The sequence below is a fragment of the Lates calcarifer genome, linkage group LG9 (assembly GCF_001640805.2).
Source record: "Lates calcarifer isolate ASB-BC8 linkage group LG9, TLL_Latcal_v3, whole genome shotgun sequence".
Classification (NCBI taxonomy): Eukaryota; Metazoa; Chordata; class Actinopteri; family Centropomidae; genus Lates; species Lates calcarifer.
In genome coordinates this window covers 17,412,499-17,432,266 of record NC_066841.1, presented here as the reverse complement: position 1 = coordinate 17,432,266, position 19,768 = coordinate 17,412,499, and the positions used below count along the sequence as shown (strand labels likewise).

The 19,768-nt window shown below is 37.3% G+C and overlaps 2 protein-coding genes across 11 annotated transcripts in view; one reads left to right on the top strand and one right to left on the bottom strand.

The window, feature by feature from the left end:
* Positions 1-19,768, bottom strand: part of LOC108891400 (rhotekin) — a 70,409-nt gene that overhangs the window by 10,600 nt on the left and 40,041 nt on the right. The window contains exon 13 of one of the 10 annotated variants that reach the window (XM_051073015.1): positions 17,587-17,953. The exons of the other annotated variants lie outside the window; for them this stretch is intronic. Within the exon in view, the coding sequence (XP_050928972.1) occupies positions 17,947-17,953 (7 nt within the window). The 3' untranslated portion in view covers positions 17,587-17,946. Of the gene's footprint in view, positions 1-17,586; positions 17,954-19,768 lie in introns of those variants that run through there. 10 annotated transcript variants of the gene reach the window in all.
* Positions 10,555-14,890, top strand: LOC108895427 (uncharacterized). The gene is made up of 6 exons (XM_018694243.2): positions 10,555-10,718; positions 11,459-11,615; positions 12,304-12,356; positions 12,769-12,866; positions 12,959-13,115; positions 13,265-14,890. The coding sequence occupies exons 1-6, from the start codon at positions 10,707-10,709 to the stop codon at positions 14,567-14,569; spliced, it is 1,782 nt and encodes a 593-aa protein (XP_018549759.1). The 5' UTR covers positions 10,555-10,706; the 3' UTR covers positions 14,570-14,890.

Here is a 19,768-nt window from a genome sequence, read left to right as displayed (position 1 = left end):
CTCAGGTGCTTATCACTGTTAGAAATTCGATCTTGGTTTAAAAGGGCACTAAGGGCAAAAAAGGTCAGGGGCATTTGCTCAAAATAACACTCCCAGTACCATTACACCAAAGCACAAATGCAAGTGTGCACATCAGAAGTTCATGTCACTGAGCTAGTGTCGTTCACAGATGTCCATCAGTGCTCAATTATCGGAGAAGCAAAAGTATATTCTGCATCAAACTATCAGTGGTGACATTTTTCAAGTCTGGAAAAGAATATCAATCTATCAGATGTTACAAAGGCTTAAACTACAGAGACGGGTGTTTGACATTTGGAGTCTCTCTTTGGCGTGACCTTTGCAGCAGTTCACCAAACATATCTAGTGTCAATCTAACCATTCGCGTCTGAAATTATAATTTACCTTCTCATTGACTTGCAGACGAGAAGCAGAGAAAGAAAACAGCAGCAGCAATTTGATTTCTGCTTTTAAAGATGTCACAGTGAAACAAAAGCAAGGTTCAACCATCTTTTCAGTGAAAAAAGTTCTATTACAAACATGTCAAGGTCTGCTGATTTGAAAAAGCATAACTACAGAGTAAATCCAAAGATGCTCTTCATTTCCTATGCAGTCAGTCTTCTGTGGATGCTGAGGCAGAAAAACATGACAGAAATACAAAATGTTATCTATGACCAGAAAATAAAATCAGCAACATGAACTGCAAGAGTCATAAGTACCCTCTCCATGGTTGGTACATTTGTTTGTTGCCTGCCTCACATCACTACCAACATATACAGGGCACACTGTAAAATCTAAAAACGTGCACACACAGGTGGCAGGTTTTCATTTAAGATGAAACATAAGGAATATTATACACCACATCCACTCTTATCTAAATGTCATGTCACACAGGCGTGTCAGTACAGGCAAAGCAATGTGAATGCTTGAGCCACAGCTCCACTGTGTGGTGAAGTAATGAACTTCACACTTAACACTTAAACTACTGAGGAGCCTTGTCAGAAGGTCACACACACATATAGCAACCAAGACTAAAAATTCCTGGTAGATTAAAAGGATTGAAGTGTGTTGACCAGACTTTATCAGAGTGAAGTATAATAAGAGGATCCTGGCTTAAACAGTCATCAGTCAGTCATTAGTAATGACAATGGTGTGTACACCATCCATCCATCCATTATCTGTGCCGCTTATCCGTTAAGGTGCTGGAGCCTATCCCAGCTGACATTGGGCAAGAGGTGGGGTACACCCTGTACAGATCACCAGGGCCAACATACACAGACAAACAACCAGTTACACTCACATTCACACCTACAGGCAATTTAGAGTCACCAATTAACCTAATGTGCATGTTTTTCAATTGTGGGAGGGAGCTGGAGTACCCAGAGAGAACCCACGCAGGCACAGGGAGAACATGCAAACTCTGCACAGAAAAGCCCTGTGCTCGAACCGGGTCTCAAACCCTCTTACTGTGAGACAACAGTGCTAACCACTGCACCATGGTAGGTACACCCCATCCAATTAAATTGCTATCCAAACAAACAGCTGTCTGTCACTGCTACTTAACTCTGCAACTAATCATATTACAATCTTGGGCAACCGGTTATTCCAGCAACTGTCTGTGCAGGTGGACGCACAGTGACAGTGATATAATAAAATGGAAAGAACGGCTCATTGTCTTCATATCTGTATTCAATGTGACTTTCAGTTCCCTCTTGATAATCCCTCCATTGTCTAAGACTGCAACAAGGCTATCATGTTGCGCAGAGGGCAGCAATAGACATATTTTCATTCTAAACTGCTACAACAAGGTCCTGTTATGCTACCACAGTTAATCCACATGAAATGCTCCAGGAAGCTATGTGTTGTGTGTGCTTTAGGTGATTACCCTGATCTTCTCCAGCTGTGAGATTTGCTGTCTCTGTGTCACACTCACATGATTCAGATGAGTTAAATTTGTTGTACCATTTTTAGCTCAGAGTGGCAGCAAGTGTAAGTCACTCTTAGTTGATCAGTCTCTTGCTTCCAAAACTGTTTAAAATGTGCAATAACAAGAGCCTGCCACTGTAAAGGCAAAACAGCAATGTGTAGAGCCACATCTCAGTGGATCAGTTTGCCATTCTTTATCTCAAGAATCTATGACAAAAGGCTTTGAGAATAAGTCACACGGGTTCTTGAGACAGGCCTGTTCATTATACAAGTAAAATAGACTTCCTTTGTTTTTTTTCTTTTGAAATATGGGTGATTAGATTAACTGAGACTGTTGTATTGTTTTACTTTTTAATTGATTTAAACTGTTCTGATCATTTTTCATGTTTTGTATATGTACGGTTTTGATGTAATTGTCTTGTCAGCGTTATAATATGGACCCCAGGAAGAGGGTTTTGACCACTGCTAGCACTAGCAATATGAAGCAATGTTTCTAAGTGAGCGTTCTGATTTAGTTTCTCCTCATGCACCTGAGGACAAACATGTATAATCGAGCAATCAGAGTCATGGCCGGGGCACAAGGTCCTTCGTAAACTTTGAATGGGAGACTCTTATCAAACTGATCACTGAGACACAGCCATTGTAGTTCGAGTTTAATTGTAGGGCAAATTTCATTTTTGTGGCATATCAGTAATTATATAAAGATTGAACACTGCAAAGAAACAGGTATAAACGTGTAAGTAAGACAGTTTTCAGTATGACAGCACAATAAAGTCTGTCAAGTCTTAAGTTCACTTCACAAATATTTTTTTCAGCTTTTTTTGATCAATGAACTTGAAGTTACTGACATTTCTTCAGGTTAGGGTGTGTTTCTCTGTAAAATAGTTTTACATTTGTTCAAATTGGTTGGTGTTTGTGAAATGGAAAATGTATATGTGAAAAAAAAAATCACAAATTGTCATGCACATTATTAAATCGTTTGTCTTTCTTTTGTTTCTCACTGTTTTCTCTTCATAGAAATCCTCTGTTACATATGTGCGCCAGTGCCAACTCACAATCACAACCATTCTGTCAACAGTCATCAGTCACTTATTCTTTGTTTTCATAAACCACCGAAACTGGTTGTAGCTTCTGCACATCTCTGTTTTGAGTACATCTGATTGTGGAAATCCCTCATGTGAATACCAATATCAACATAAGATACCAAACACTGCTGTGCTATTCCTGTGCATTTTATGGTACACTAGTCTGTTTCATCTGATAATGTCCTCACTGTGTTTGAACATGGCAATGCTACAAAGCCTTGTCTCCCCACCCAAACACGGAAGCCTACATTTCAGAACTGCAGCTATGCTTTGTGACAAATGTTAGTTTCATTAAATAGCGAAAAAGATAAAGGGAAAATAAAATAAAAAAACTGATTAGTATGGCTTAAGGAGAAGACACAGAGGGGCCACACCCCAGACAGCTATGTCTGATAGGAGATAATCAGACAGTAGAGCTCACGTCCTTGCATTCTTGAAAGAACAAATGAAATGCAGTTCACCATGAAACTTCATTCCATTGCTTGGAAACAGCAGTTTGACAAAGTATGATGGGTGGAGCTGGATATTTCCATTACCTGTATTTTAGTTTTTCTATCACTACTCATCAAAACATAACTTAAATTGCAATTTGAACATTATTAAATATTTGATCACAGATTATAATTTTAATATGTTATTTCTTTGTTTTTGTTTTGTTATCGGGGCCCAAGCACCAACGGTGTACTACTTTTCTTATTCTTAATCAAAGTGAATCACATCTTTGAGGGGCTAAACATTGACTAAAACCACCTCAAATTTGGTCAGATAGGCCTTAAGAACTTAAACTTGCTTCTGTTGTGAAAACTGTGAGTTTTTTTGTTAGAGGGTCTGTCTGTGGCAAAACAGTGAATTTTGAAGATTTGCCAGGAATTTGTTGTAGCTCACATATACATCATCCAGTCTTGTCCAAACTTCTCATGTTTGACAAGAGTCCCAGCCTGAAGATATCTACATGTCAATATTTGATCACAGTAATAGCACCACTTGCTGGCAACAGGAAATGACATGTTTATTTTATATTTATTTATTATAATTATGTTTTGATGCACTGCTCCTAGTGGGTTGAACAAACCCACCTCAAATGTGGTCAGACAACTATTAAAACAATGATTATGCTTCATTATGAAGATTATGAGTCTTCATTGAATGTCCTTACTGCACCAGCGTGGCGAATTTCGATGCTTTGCCATCGATGCTCTGCTGCCCCAGAATTCCTGTGTTTGATAGTAAAGTGATGTTACTTACTACGCAATAGAAATGTCTGATTTTCATGAAATTTGCATTGTTTGTATTACTGTGACGATGACACGGTAATTCAGCCTGTTATTCCAAAAAGAAGCAGTACCTAAATCCTCTCATGATGGACAAAGAAACCCAGCTAAACTCCTGCTAACGGTGACTAGCTTAGCAGAGTGGCAGTAAACACCATCACCGCTTTTGTTAAATGGACAGGTAAGCTAAAAGAGCACATTTTGTGTGTAGATACTGTATTTTCCCCTGCATTTCATAACAATTAGCCAAAGACAGAATGCAGCATATTTTTAAGGTACCATTACATGTCAATGATTTTTGGGGGTAAGATGTTCAGCCCAAAAAGGCATAGAATGAAAGCATTACAACTTCTGTATCTGAAGTTTTTTCTGGCCAGCCTGATAACTTACAGCCCTTTTTCCTCAACTTCACTGGCTCTGTCGTTACTGCTCCCTGCCTTTGTAGGATGGTTATGTTGAGGTAAGATGAAAGGAACTATTCCCATACCTCTAAATATTAAAAACACTGGATTTGAAGACACCTTCATGTGAACATTAATAAAGCTGTCCAGATGCATAATTATGTCATTTTTCTTCCCTTTCATGTGACAAATCCCAAAATTACTGTTCAGGCAGACTGGGTTCCCCAGTCACAGCACAAAACAGAATTTGTTAAAACATAGAGGCCCATCCACAGAGGGACAATTACACATTTAATGTGAAAGAGGAAACTGGGGTGTTTTTTTGGTTGTTTTTTTATGGTTAGATTTTCAGTGTATGGTAGATGAAGCAGAAAGCAAGGCCACACCCTTGTATGAATCTCAAACTTTCCATTACATTATAGTATGAGTAGCTCACTTTTGTAGGCATCTGAATACATGATCAGCAATCTGATGAATGACAGATACAATATATTTTACATACATTCAAGCGGATAAACGAGACAAGGTAGGTATTTGATAATTGTGGGAGGACAAGGCATAAATCAACTCATAGTGGAGAAAGAGACAACAGCAGTAGAGAAACAAGTATTTCACTTTAAGGATCTGGAAGATGGTTCCTTGAGAATCAGACAAAATATCATTCACTTAATCATTAGCTGCAAAACAGGAGTTTTAGTTGTATCCCTGAGGAGAAAAGGCTATGTAACTTAGTTGAGATTAAAGATAACGTCTGTTTCGTTTTCTCAGGATCCTCGTTTTTTTAATGTCTGCTACACCGGTGTGAATGTATGATTCTTTGCGCCCTTTCAGAGGCGATGGCAAGATTGCAGAGATATGAATGCAGGTGTGCATATAACATGCTTATATCTGCATGACTATGATATTTGAGTACCAGCATTGATTTATGGTATATGACTTGTCACTGTATGATTTAACACTGTACAGTCAATAAGCATCCTGCTCATTACCCCATCTGTGTTATCAGCTGTAAAACTACTCTCCCCTCACGGATATTGTCCTCTCTGTCTGAGTTCCAGAGTCAGGCAGCTAATGCTGTGTTTCTGGAGTAAGTACAACACCGGAATGATGTGAAAAGACATTTCATAAGAAGCACTGAAAGCATCTTTCTAAAAAATAATGTCCAAAGTTCACTTTCTGACTTGTGTGATTGATCTATCTGTATTTGATCATTATATTTCATCACGGCTGACTGCAATAATTGTGTTTTTGTGTTTTATCACTGTGTAAAGAAAGATCAAATTTAGTTTAAACCTAGTCAGTGAAAGGAGAAACACAGCTACACTGAACACCAGTGAGGTTAACTCTTCATAAAATATTGATCTATGCCTACTCAAATATTTATTCTAGTGATTCATGCACAATTAGATAAACAGATCTCTGAACTTAATCCATCTGATTTAGACTGATAAGTGTCTGATCTCTTACTACTGTGTATCATACACTCTTACAGGGTTATACTGTTGTGATTTGTTTTCTGTTTTCATTATTAATGCCAAGCTGAAATATGATGAAGGAGAGGATGTTTAGACCCACCTATGCAAACACCTGCCATTGTTATCATCACAAACTCATTTAAGGTCACAGACACATCCTACAACATTCCCATGTAATTCAGCAACCTGATTAATAGCATAGTATTAGTATTAACTGAAAGACAAAGGAAGCTATAGTTTGTGACTATAAATGGACGGCAATGATGGAAGCACAAGAGTATGTCTGGAAAAACTGCAACAAACCTGTTTCACTGCTATAGTGTTGTAGCTGTAATAGTAGCTGTAATAATAATAATATTGAGTATAAATTGTATTTAGGTGTGCCAATTCCAGAGAAGCTATCATTAATGCAATTAGTATATACCTGATCTTTTCCTGCTGTGACAAGACAACATGTCTCCACATGAGATTCAGTTGAGCCTGGATGAATTAAAGTATTTCTTAATGGTTGGCTCTGATGGATGCAGGTTACATTTTTTGCAACATATGTATCTGCATATGCAGCATATGTATCTATGAGAAAATGTTGCTGTTATTATTAATTCACTGTGAATATTCCTCTGAAGTTATCTTATTCTGGAAAGTTTAGTCTGCTACTGAAGCTTATTTATTAGAACAAAGGAAATCTTTTTGTTTGAAATGCATCTAGCAGTGGGATGTATCGGTCTTATTTGCATCTAATTTGCAAAGAACACTTGCATCCACCTCTTGCTATAGAGATGTCTGTGTTAAATATGTGGAAAGTGAGATTGATCTAACTGTCTTGTATATGTGTGTTGTCTTATTTCTCTGAAGTCAGCTTTTAGTGTTTTCATGTCATGTACTTTTCTAACAAAACAAATAAAATATGATTGTTACATCTGTTATTCTTGGTTGAGTCTTATATTTTATCTGACAATAAGTGCACTATTATTACAAGAAATTCCTCTTTGGTCAGTAAACCTGAAGGTGTCCTTTCATTCAGCAGATCTGCTTAAATTGCATTGAACTGAAGAGGACAATTCAACGAAGTGTTTTCCTAAACTTGACATAGAGATCTTGCAATGGAATTATGGAATCAACTTGTCTTTTGTGAGAAGGCAAGTGTGTCTAAAGGTTCATCTTGCTTTAAATCAATCTTATTCAAATTGGACATATTTATGGTACATACTGTATATTTACACTGGAAGTTCAATAGTGATTACCATTGTAACCCTGGGTGGATCTGCCAAGTACTGAGAAAAATATCCGGCTGTCAAATACTCAATCAAATGGTAAATACTCGCTGACATTTTGGCATGGTGTATGAATTAATGTGCTGGGTGTGGTTTTATACTAGCTATCACTGTCTGTCATGGGAACCAAAACAATGACCTAAAAAATGGCTAAGCAAAGGAAGATTTTTTGTTTAAACTTTTTTAGGGGGGGGCCAAAGAATTAGTTGTAAATATGCCTACATGTGAACATGTGGCATTTGAAAGTCAAATTCTGACACTTCTGATGAATAAAAGTGTGTATATCACATACTAACAATAACAATAAATTGAAATAATAGTCAGACTTTGATAGGACTAGTCAAGAGCAACCTAAAAGCAGAATAACAAAGACACTGCTCACTTCGCAACAAAAAGACAGAAAATCCAAAAGGAAAAAAAGAATGAAAATGCCTCGCTTGTGTGAGGTGTTGTTTGGCTACTCAGCTAATAATAACTAATAATAACTGTACAAGTCTGCTGACTCAGAATTAACCTTTGTGGCTGGTGTTTTGATGTTGAAAGGACGTATGTTATCACACAGCTATATTAGCATACAGAATCGTTGACGTATGACAACACATGTGGCTTGTGCAAATTGAGCATGGGAGCAGCTGAATAAAGCAAATCGGGCAGTACATTGTACGTCAAAGGTCTGGTCATTTAGCCTCATCTGGCTATGATGAGGCTATTGTAATATCTTGATGATGTCATAACCCCATCTAGCCCCACCTTGCACATATAAAGCTGCAGAATGATTTGTGGGATTGACAGTAATAAGAGGGAGAAACAGTCCTGTCATATTACTGTCAGTCCTAAACAAAGACAGTTTTAATATATACAGGGATTGGCACTGCACATCATATCCTAAAGGATAGGTTCACCACTGTCACATACCTGTATGACAACAACAACAGGTTTTGCTTGATGTAATTATTCCTTCTTTTCCTAGAGGCCTTTAAGAGATCCAAGTCCAAATCAGTTTCTGTGTAAATAATGGAGGACAAAATCTATATTTGATAACATAAGGCTTCAGTAATCTGACTGAAACAGACCAAGTGGATATCTTCCAAAGTTTCAGCTTGCCTAGGTGCATTTTGGAATAGTTGTCAACAGATTCCCATTAGCTCTTTTCCCTACCGACACTATAGTCTATTTTTTCTGGGCTGGAATCCATTGATGTTTTCTCTCTTTACCTGCCTGACCTCTTTACTTGACAGCAGTGACACATAGAACAGTTTCTTTCGTGCAAAACCAATGGCCTATGAGCTACATGCATCATTATTCAACTTCTAGCATATATAAATATTCCCTATTGTTCATAGGAAGGTTAATGTGCTGCTGTGCTGTTTTAGCATGTATATGGCAGGAGCATTTCACAACATAGAATACCAGTAATCCGAAGCTTAAGAGGATTAATACTGTAACTTTCACCCATTTATCTTTCCTCCAGAAGCCATGTCAGGTTTCTATGTTGGTACTCTGACAAGTGTAACACAGTGAGCACACTTACATCATGTTCTGTGTTTTGATAGGGGCAGTGCCACACCCAGACAAGTCCTTCAAAATGAACAGTACACTGTCTGAAGATAGCCTTCAACCTCCATCGGTTGAAATGGTATTCCTATAAAAACACACCACTGCATCCATTTAATTAATTCTGATTAATTCTGAGAAGAGAAAGCACAATCATCTTTCAGCAAAAATTCAGCAGTAGTTCCTGGTTTAAGGTATTTAATTACCTTTGGGAATTTTAAAGCACCATCGTCATGTTTCAGTTTTCCTTTAACTAGATTTTCTGGATTACCTTTAATTGTATATCATTTAAGAATTTGGGCTATGTTTGGGACTATTTTGATAGTTTTGCTAAAGAAAAGTTGTATTATCATTAGTGATGTAGCCGTATCCCAATAAATCACTGCCCCCTCTGAAGACTGACTTCAATAAGATGGGCACAACATGAGTACTAGACTGTTCATTTAATTCTAACCAGGATAAAACTTTTCTCTATTCAGTTATTATAATTATACGGTCATACTTCTGTGACAAAAGACTTATAAAAACTTATCTGAGTTATGATCTGACTTATCTTGAATATCTGTTAAGACTATTTCTGTTTAATGAGTGTTGTACAAACACGTGCTGGAGATAATCTTTCGTTATTATAACTGTGATTTTGGTATCCGGTATATTCCAGGTGGTACTAAATGGACGTTGAAAAAAAAACATCTCCAGAAAAAAGAAAAATAAAACATTAGTGTACTTTGATAGCGTTGTTTGGGCCAAATCTGACAGTAAATACAACACGCAGTGTTGTGTCATGAATGTAAAACTTTCAGAAATCTGTTCTATCTGTTCAGCTTTGTATGACGTTGGTATTGTTTTGAAAGATGCATTCAAACTAAAACACTGAGTTCCAAAAAAGATCCATCCTTACTGCTCTAATGCAATGTGTCCCAACCACTGGGTACAATTAGATAGCCATCAAACATTTATGAGATACTTCTCTTCTCAGGGAAGTATGATTGACGTTAACCAGCTACTGAGTTCAGAATGCTAGACTCATTACGTAGTTACTGATAGCTGATAACTGAAAAAAAAACACTTACATATCAGTACCTTACAACATCTGTGAAATTCAAACTTTAAAACAATGGACCAAAAAACAGGTATCTCTATCATCTATGCAATGTGTCCAAAAAACTCAGTATTATTAGACAGCTGTCAAAATTAGACATTCCCTGTTTCCACTAATTACCTTGCTCAGTGTGTTGAGATACATTCCAGAAATGTATACTTTTGACATGTATGAGAGCATTACAATGCTAAATTTAACACCCACAATAATATTAAAGATATTCATCATCTCCTAATGATGAAAAGTGACTGCATTCTAGGGGCTCCTATTTCTCTCTCAGTGACAGTGAGTTTGTAAAACTGACAATATTCAAACAGTACTCTTTGTTACATGGCTGTGTCCACTGGTTTCCTTGTTATTCTGCCAATTTCTCTCAGTGCATCGTTTTTCTGGCACATGCTCCAGAGCAGGTTGAACTGGTCCGACGATAGAGATCTTAGCAGGAAGACGTTAGAGTGAACACCCCCCACCCCCCAGTAAGTTTCGACACAACATTGATAACTGGCAGCAGGGATTTCAAGTCTTTCTTACTTCACTGGAAGGAACAGCAACCTGTACAGTGCAGTAGCTTGTTTTCTTACCATTACCAATGAGATAATATGATTCATCCTTATTCTCTCTATGGAAACACAGGTGAGCAACAGTATTTTAGATACAATCCATTAATTAGATTTTCTTTTTAAAAATGACATCTCAATGCCAGGATTTAAGGCCCTGTATGTTTCATCAATATCTGGTCACTTTTGTTGTCTAGTTATTGTGTGGCTGTCACCAGTCATTTTTGTTTAACATGCATTTAAGTGCAATTGCTCTCTTCTAACTCTTATTCTGAAAAAGGAAAATCAGAGGAGTAAAGTGTTTTATTTTTGATTTATGATGATGATAAAGCAACTTAATAATAGTAACTAATGATAATTAAATTAAAGTAACATGATAGTAAGGAAATTCTAAAAAAAAATGGAACAATTAGCAAAAATACATTTTGAATAAAACATATGTTCTAAGTCTTAGTTAGTTCAAATTATGACAGTATTATAAAACAATAGAAAACAGGGAGTGAAAGAGTCCGTAGATGCCATTTTGATGTATGTTGCCTCAAGGGACAATGTTAACTCCACAGTGACAAATACAAACTTGTGTAAACTTGATAAGTTGATAAATGGACAAAACTTTGACATGTTTCACAATCATCAGTCAAGATGATAGAACCTCATAACAGTGAGGCATTGTATCACCAGAGTATGTTTACTTAACTAGATCATGTCAGATTTGTCAAAAAGAAAACAGTGATATGATCATTTGAAATATGAATATTAAAATTTTGCCATGATGGTCGGTTGAATAATTTTCCATTTTGTTAATTGTGTTCTCAGACACACATGGAAATGGCACACGGAAAGACCCACAAGGAGAAAACCAAAGAGCTGGTGGAGGAGTTTACGGAGGACCAATTCCTCAAAGATCTCTACCTTTTCATGAAGAAGAGAGATACGCCGATAGAGAGGATCCCACATCTGGGCTTCAAACAAAGTACTATGATTATTACTAATTTTATCACATTTTAAACCTGGAGTGTGGACAAGCTGCGTTCAGTATACTTGTTTTATGTACCAAAAAGAATTTAAACATTTTATATAATAGCTAAATAATATTTATAAATAGTTTGTGTCTGCTTGTTCCAACATATTATTGAAAAATTAAGCTGTGTGGATTTTAACTTACTTGTCCACACCACGCATTTTAGAATGATAAACCGAGCAATAAGTCAGTGAGGTTAAACAGGTCTAAAGAGAAGCACAAGATTCACTGTTTCTTTACTAATGTACAGCTAAGTATATGGAAATAAATTAGTAATACAATGTATTTAAGTAATCAGTTAAAATGATTGATTAGTTAAATGACAGAAAATGAATCTGTAGGTCTAATTGCTGCTGTCTAAGTTTTTGAAATATGAAGATTTGCTAAGTTTTGTGTCTTATAACTTTTGAGTTTGGACTGCTAGTGATACAAAACAAACAATATGAGCATGTCTGTGATTAATAGTGATGGGCATTCTTCATTATTTTCTGACAAATAAATGACCGATTAACTGAAAAAACAATCAGCAGATTCAAAAGCAGGTTCAAAATTCTACTAACCCTAAATTCCAACACTGAAGTGTATTTTATTGTGTGATTGTGATCGATTGATTGATTGTGTATTTTCCCTCTTTTTTCAGTTGATTTATTTGTGATGTTCAAGACCGTCAGAGATTTGGGTGGATACCACCAGGTAATCAAATATTTCTGATTTACCACAAGTATGATCAGTAGTAGTAATATTCAATGTATTCTTTAAAGTACACTTAATTTTGATAACAATAAAAAATATTATTCATTTAGTCACTGTTGTTAATACCAATTCTAACCCTAATACTCCTTATAATGTTCTCTTTAATAACCATAGGGAAAAGTCATTGTTATGAGGCAATAAAGTGACTGATTTAAAACACTTCTTATATCCATCTTTATTATACAAAGACAGTATGTAGCTCAGGCTATAAATGCTGTTGCTATATACTTGTCTCCATATAAACAAACATAAAATAAAACTAATTATCAAATATAATGAACATAATAATATTTATATAATAAATAATGCATAATTAGCCACTTATGAATATGTGATATTTTGCATCCTCCAGGTCACTGCTCAGCAGCTGTGGAAGCAAGTTTATAACAGGCTTGGAGGAAATCCTCGAAGCACAAGTGCAGCCACCTGCACCCGTAGACACTACGAGAAGTGAGTTCAACAATGCATGCACATTTTTGTCAAGATAAAAGTGGTTAGTTTGTTTTCTTTATATTAATCTGATCCATGTGTTATTTATTCAGGCTGCTTCTGCCATATGAATGCCACCTTAAAGGCATATTACCAAACACCTTGCCTCCACATCACCCAAAGCACTTCCAGTTTGCCAACTACAACAAAGATGACGATGATGGTCAGAGACCGGCCAAACGCAAACTGCTGTCAATACCAGTGCACCAGGTTGGTCTCAATTTACACTCATACAGAAATAACAAGATAAAATAAAATTAATATTTTCCATAAGTGAATAATTCCACACTGAACTGGCTATATATATATTTTGATTTTCTGATTTACAACCACTGACAGAACACGTATTTTCCCAACAGAGCCCTCATAACCTCCAGTCAGATCCACATGGGAACATCTTCCCTCTGCAGCTCCACTTCCCTCACTACTATCACCCTAGCCACCCAGTTCTGCCCACATATGTCCCCATCTCCTCCTCCCTGTTGACATCACATAGCCCCCCTGCCCCCGAGCCCCAGTTTGCTGTCCACCCATCTCATCCGAACCCAATGCACAGGGTTAAGGAGCCACTGGAGCACTTGCGCCACCTGGCAGAACAGTACAAGACCTCAACTGGGTTGACAGAGCCCCTGAACCTCAGCGTCAAAGCATCAAGCCTGGAGACCAACAGAAGCCCTGCCTCATCTTTCGCCCCACCTCCACCCAGCAAGAACCCAAAGTTTTTGAATAAACCCTCCCCTCTGTACTCTCCTCATTGCCAACAGGTGGTGAGAGATGGAGAATGTGAGACACAGGATGATGAGGTCACACCGTATTCATATCCTATGAAAGAGAGGGAGACATATGTCATTGATGTCAAAGCCATAACAGCATCAAGCAGCCCCACACATGACTCTGCTCTGAGAACAGATGAAGGCGCCACAGTGAACGCACAAAAACCTAGCTCTCCAAAAACAGACTTTACAACTCATCCAAGAGGGGATAGGGAGGGCAGTCCAGAAGTAAGGGGGTTCGATTTGAGTCCTATTCTGCCTAGTCTGTCTCAAGACAATGGAGGCAAGATGGAAATTAAGATACCGCTGTCTGTGTTTCACAGCTGGCTCAAGCTATATGGGCCCTCGGCTAAGCAGCTACATAATCTTCCTACTCAGGAGAAACACTCTGGACAAAGGGAGTCATTTCACATGACTCCCCAAAACTGGAGCCCAGCTGCTGAGGATCTAAGGCTGAGGGAGAGGGATGTGCCAAACGCCACACCAACCATCCAGACAACTGGTAATCACCACCGAACAAGCCGAAATCATTTCACCAGCTACAAGCCCTTGCCTTCAGGTGCCATTCTGAGAAACGCATCCAGCCAGGATGTGTATCCAGTTGATGAGCAGGATATTATTAAGTCGTACAGCCCCAAACACCTAAATTGCTGGGATGCCTATGACAAAGACACCCACATCCAAGTGAAAACTGACTCTAGCCCCCTCACAGTTCTGCAAGACTTTACAGCCTCTAAATCCTACAATGAAGACACACCCAAGCCGGGGAAGGAGAGGTCAGAGACGGAGCCGTCAGCTGTGCTAATGGTGAATTCTGGATCCACTTCTCTGTTGCACCTTACCACTGAAGAGGTGATGAAGCTGAAGAAAATCATCTCAAGTTCATCATGAAGATCAGTTCAGATATTTGCACTCTCACTCCAACACCATGTTAAAGCTATCTCATATTACACTGCTTTTTCATATATCACATCTTCCTGTTCAATCAAAATTAGATATCTTTGAATTTATAAAAAATATAAATAATAATAATAATAATTCACCAGGAGCTGAGCTTGATTTAAAGACAACGTGCACTGTTGACCTTTTGAAGTGTTTTTTTTTATACAAAAATGTCTTATTTGCATTTAATGCATTTTAAACTTTTTATCCTAATTATAATGTAAATCAAAATAAATTCACATAAATAAAAGTAAATGTTTCATTTGTTGACTGAATGATCCTGTTGTCATCATTTCAGACTGAGTATTCTTACAGTATTCTTACACGAATTCATTCAAACAATTAATTACTTTTATCAATTTCTCCTGTTCGAGAGTTATGTCATATGTTTGGAAGAGCTGTAACAACCATTGCTGCATTTTTAGGCCTTGTTGTGAGGTATAGTGGCTAAATATATCAAGCTATAATTAGGAAGAGGTGTGGTAACTATTACCACAACAGCTTGTTTCATTTTTTAACAGGCTGCACACACCTGCGTCATAAAAGCTGCACAGGTATGTGTCTTTTTTTCACTTGTGAAATGTACAGTAAACAATATTATATAACATTCATAGATTCATTGGTAAATATTTAGTTTCCTAGAGACACTTTGCTTCTCAACTTTTCACATTCAAAACTCATATTTGCTTCATCTGGTCTGTATGAAAACCTGGAAACTGGAAAGTGACTGGAAAATGACTTAACAGTATATTTTGAAACTGGAAACTATCTGTTAAGTCAGTTAAGAGGATACGTCAGTTGGCCAGCAGTGAGCTTTGTCTTTATTTGTAACTGTCGTAACTGCATTTTTGAAGGTTCAATGTGCAGACTACTATTATGTTATTGTTATTGCTGTGTTTAGTATTCTCAGATCCAAAGTGTGATGTATGGAGCTTTCAGGTGTGACAACAACATGAACATGACACACCCTTCACTGACAGCGATTATAGCGTGCAAATTGATTATTAACATTACAAAGGTCCTGCGATAACTACTATGTTTCTCTGTCCTAAAAATATATTTCCTATGAATAGGGCCTTAAAACCATTAACAAAGGGAACATCCTGACTAAGCCATCGGCTTTTGAACTGATTCCACTTTTTCTTTTTTCATTTGTTTTGCTCACCTGTTTACCTGCTTTTCATTCCATTAAATTCATCAGTGAGGTTTCAAAAAGCTTGGAAAAAAATGACTGAATGAAGAATTTTACAGTCGCTCTGTATCAGGTTACTGTGTAATTCAGGGGGTGCCTGGTGTTGGTCATGTTTTCAAATTTCCTGTGCTATTTGGCTATCAAAAGCACGAAACACTTTTGTTTCGAGTTACACAAAAGCATTTTAGTTCAACAAGTCACTGAGAGGGATTTGCTGTTCTCAGTGTAGGCATCAGATCTTTATTCATTATTGGGAAGTGCTCTCTCAGGCCTTTCATAATTTGGAGCTTGCATGTTGTACATATTTCCCTGCAAAGTTAGAATAGTCAGACATTGTACTTTGTTGGTTACCATATGAGAACATTGTTATAATTATTAGAAATACCAAGACCTTAATACAATTTCAGGATAATATTTCTCAAACTTTAAGTAGCACTTATGCAGTATTATATCTATTCATGGAGTTATCAGTAATTTTAAAGGGGCTATTAGTAAGTTTTCTCTGTCACTGAATGTGGTTTCTTGCTCTGAGCAGGTGGTAGTGGTCACTTGCTTAGAGTTTCAGCCATCATTGCATTAGTGTATCAATAACATGCCAAGTCATGTTGCATGTCATTTCTACACTGTTTTTAAAATTTTGGTGTAATTTTACGTCACATTTTTAACCCCTAACCCTAAAGGCATAAAATGACATGTGAGAAGCTAAAAATGCAGAGAAATGTGTACAAAGTGTTGTAAGTGGCATGGTATTTGTACACGATGCCATGAGATCATGTTGTGCATTTATAATACAAAATACACCCTCTGAGCAGCACTACATTTTCAGGGCAGTCTGGACATTACAGTTAGTCTATATCAGATAGAAACGAGACAGGCCAGGGCTAGCTGATTAGCATGCTAAACAAGTGATAGAACTAGAAGCCGTTGCTGTCCACTGCTGGAGACAGCTCTTGGAACTGAACTCGCAACATTTCCTCTAGACTGGTAAGTAGACATCAGTTAATGCTATATAGAGATAGCAAAACTTACAAGCAGCTCCTTTAAATAACTTTTTAAATAACTAAGATACAACAAAAATTACTTAACAGTATATTTTGAAAGAGTTCAAATCCCTTCAGCTTTTCCAAATGTATGGTCTTAACATATTGAAACAGTTTATTTGCTTTTTGCCATCTGTCTACACACATGAAAACTGAACCCAAGCAGTGTGTTACTTTTGGACTGAATCTGAACTAGTTCAGAAACAAAACATCTTGGTTGTGATTACTGACTTTTAATTGCTCCATCTTGCTACAAGTTGCAGGGAGGTAGCTCTTTGTGTCAGAAAAACCCCAGGAAGCTACATAGGTGTGGTTACAAGATGGTCCATTCCCATCATCATGTCAGCATGAACATGCTGGTGGAAGCTCAGAGCAGTCAGTCAGTCTGAAGACGGATGTCCTCTTTGACTATTTGCCTCGTGATTAAGCAGAAAGATCCAAGCAGGCCAAAGTGCTTCTATGGTTTTAGTATGAAAGTATAAAAGCATGGCATGAAAAGGAGGAAATAGTTGGATTTATCATGACTAAAAATATAGATATGTATTACTACATTAACAATTTGAACAAACTTTTAAGACTAACAGTGTAAGGAAGCATCAAATACTAAGTAAGTGATGTCTACAATTAGTCCCTGTATTAAATAACAATCAAATTTCAAAGTGATTGCAGGTTTTTTGGTGGTTCAATCATACACTTGAGATCTAATTTCATTTCATCATATCAATATACAAAATTATTATTCGAGGGCATTTGGTTGTTGTGTTTGTCTCTTTAAATGTACAATATTACTAGACAATGGTACAGTTAGATTGGATTTTATAATGTACATACAGTCAGTTCTAGGTTGGGATTTCAGATACACTCCTCATTTTTCATTCCTTTTTCTACTTATATTACGGGCTGGGTAAACAGTTAGGATTCATGGAGGAGAGGTAGAGGAATGAGAAATAACTGATGCTACACTAAGTTTGGATGTGTCCTCTGCAGAGTTTGAAATAGCACCATTTATCATGTCTATGCTCGTTTCCTTGACCAAGGCATGGTAACCACATAGAACAGTTTCTCACTCCTCCAGTGCAACTGTGGCAGGGTCATCAATAACTGTGAAAAATAAAAACAGAGAAAACTGTGTTGCAAGGTTATTTAAAAAAGATGCCGGTGTTGTTAAATACTTTATCACTTGCCATCAATTTATGTTTTGGTATCTAATGAGCTGTGTGAATTAACTAGAAGGCAGGTATATTGACATGGAAATAGCTTCTCCATGACACACATGCACACACCCCAGTTAGAATTCCAGTTGGTAAAAACATCACACCTCCTGACAGTTGAAACTATTCACGCTCATCTCAAACCACAGCTCAAACTGTAAGGTTGCCAATTTCTTATCGAAGCACTGGTTGGTATGAGGATATAGTTCCTTGACTTCCCAGAACATTCTCAAAACATAATTTGCCTCATCACTGCTATGAGGACATGATGGATTACACTGGCACGAAATGTATTTCACGTTTAACGCTTGTTTTTAAATGTGTGGGGTGTGGGGTTTACAAATTTTACAGCACAATTAGGCTGTTTGTGCTATCAGAAATTCTTATTAGCAACTGAATACCCAATTTAAAATCATTGTAACTACTTGTGTTTCCTCTGCATAAGTACATTTAAACCCTCTCAGAGGGATAACAGATAACTGACAGTTGTAAATCAACTCTGACTCATCTTCCTTTCCTTACAGCCACAAGACAGTGCAGAAGGGTGGAGCGTCAGTGGAAAAACACTAGATTCAAGGTACACTATCAACAGATAAAGATACTGTTGACATCATATAATAAGCTTTTTGAGACTGCAACAGTGAAATCTTTTTCAGATTTAATTACTGCTAACACAAGCATTATCCCAAAACTCTTTTTAATATTGTTGATCACTTTTTTAAAACCACTAAATTTGGATGGTTTCACCTCCAACAATCCAATCCTGTTTCCTCCATAGACCTCTCCTGCCCCATTCATCCCATTTAAAGCCATTTCACCCCAGTTTCTGCAAACTAATGGACACTGCTACACTTGAAACCCCGCTTTAGTCCACTTGATGTCATGCCCTCTAAATTTTTGTTAGGGAGTCTGATTGCTCCCAGTTTCCTCAGTGTAGAGACATTTCCTTCTCTAATGCCTGTGTCCAGCCTCTTCTCTAAAATCCACTGCCTGACTCCTCTGTCTACAGCTTCAGAATAGTTTCCAGTCTTCCTTGGATTACTGCCAAAGTTTTAGAAAAGTCAGTCTCATCATAGCCTCTGAAAGCCCTGTCAGACAACAGTATTAAAATAAAATTTCAGGCAGGTTTTGGGAATAAATCACAAGAGTCACAGATGACCTCATAGTGAATGCAGATGCTGGAGACTGCTGCGTTATCATTTTACTAGGCTTAAGTGCCGCTTTTTAATATTGTGGTATTCTGATAAACAGTCTTCAGCATTGGTTGGTATACCTGATACAGCCTTACAGTGTCTAGTTTACAGCATAGCAGTCAGATCATATGTGTTTCTTATTTCAGCAGGTGACAGTGTCTCATCTTTGGCCACAATAAACATGCAAAGTGCCCAGGGTTCAATTTAAAGCTCAATCAACAATGTAAATAGGTGGTAACCAGAATGCATTCTTAAAATTAATAGATTACCTAAAGGGATTACTTTTGTAAGCACTGCATTGGTCACTCTGGAATCTGGTGGTTGTAGTTTCTGGTCAAATTGCCTACCTAGCTAGCTACCTAATTGCTAGCTGACTGCAGCATCAGCCTGTTATCATAGTAGCTCTTGCTAAGCAGATAACATACAAACCACCAAGTTACCAATTTAAAACATGCAATGTGTACTTTATTTTTTGGCCAATTATTTCTATACACTACACAACTACAACTTTT

Bases quoted from the DNA above. Each gene is read 5' to 3' on its own strand.
- LOC108895427 (XM_018694243.2), top strand. The intron at 11,616-12,303 runs GTACTATGATTA...CTCTTTTTTCAG, and splicing joins ACATCTGGGCTTCAAACAAA to TTGATTTATTTGTGATGTTC. The intron at 12,357-12,768 runs GTAATCAAATAT...TGCATCCTCCAG, and splicing joins ATTTGGGTGGATACCACCAG to GTCACTGCTCAGCAGCTGTG.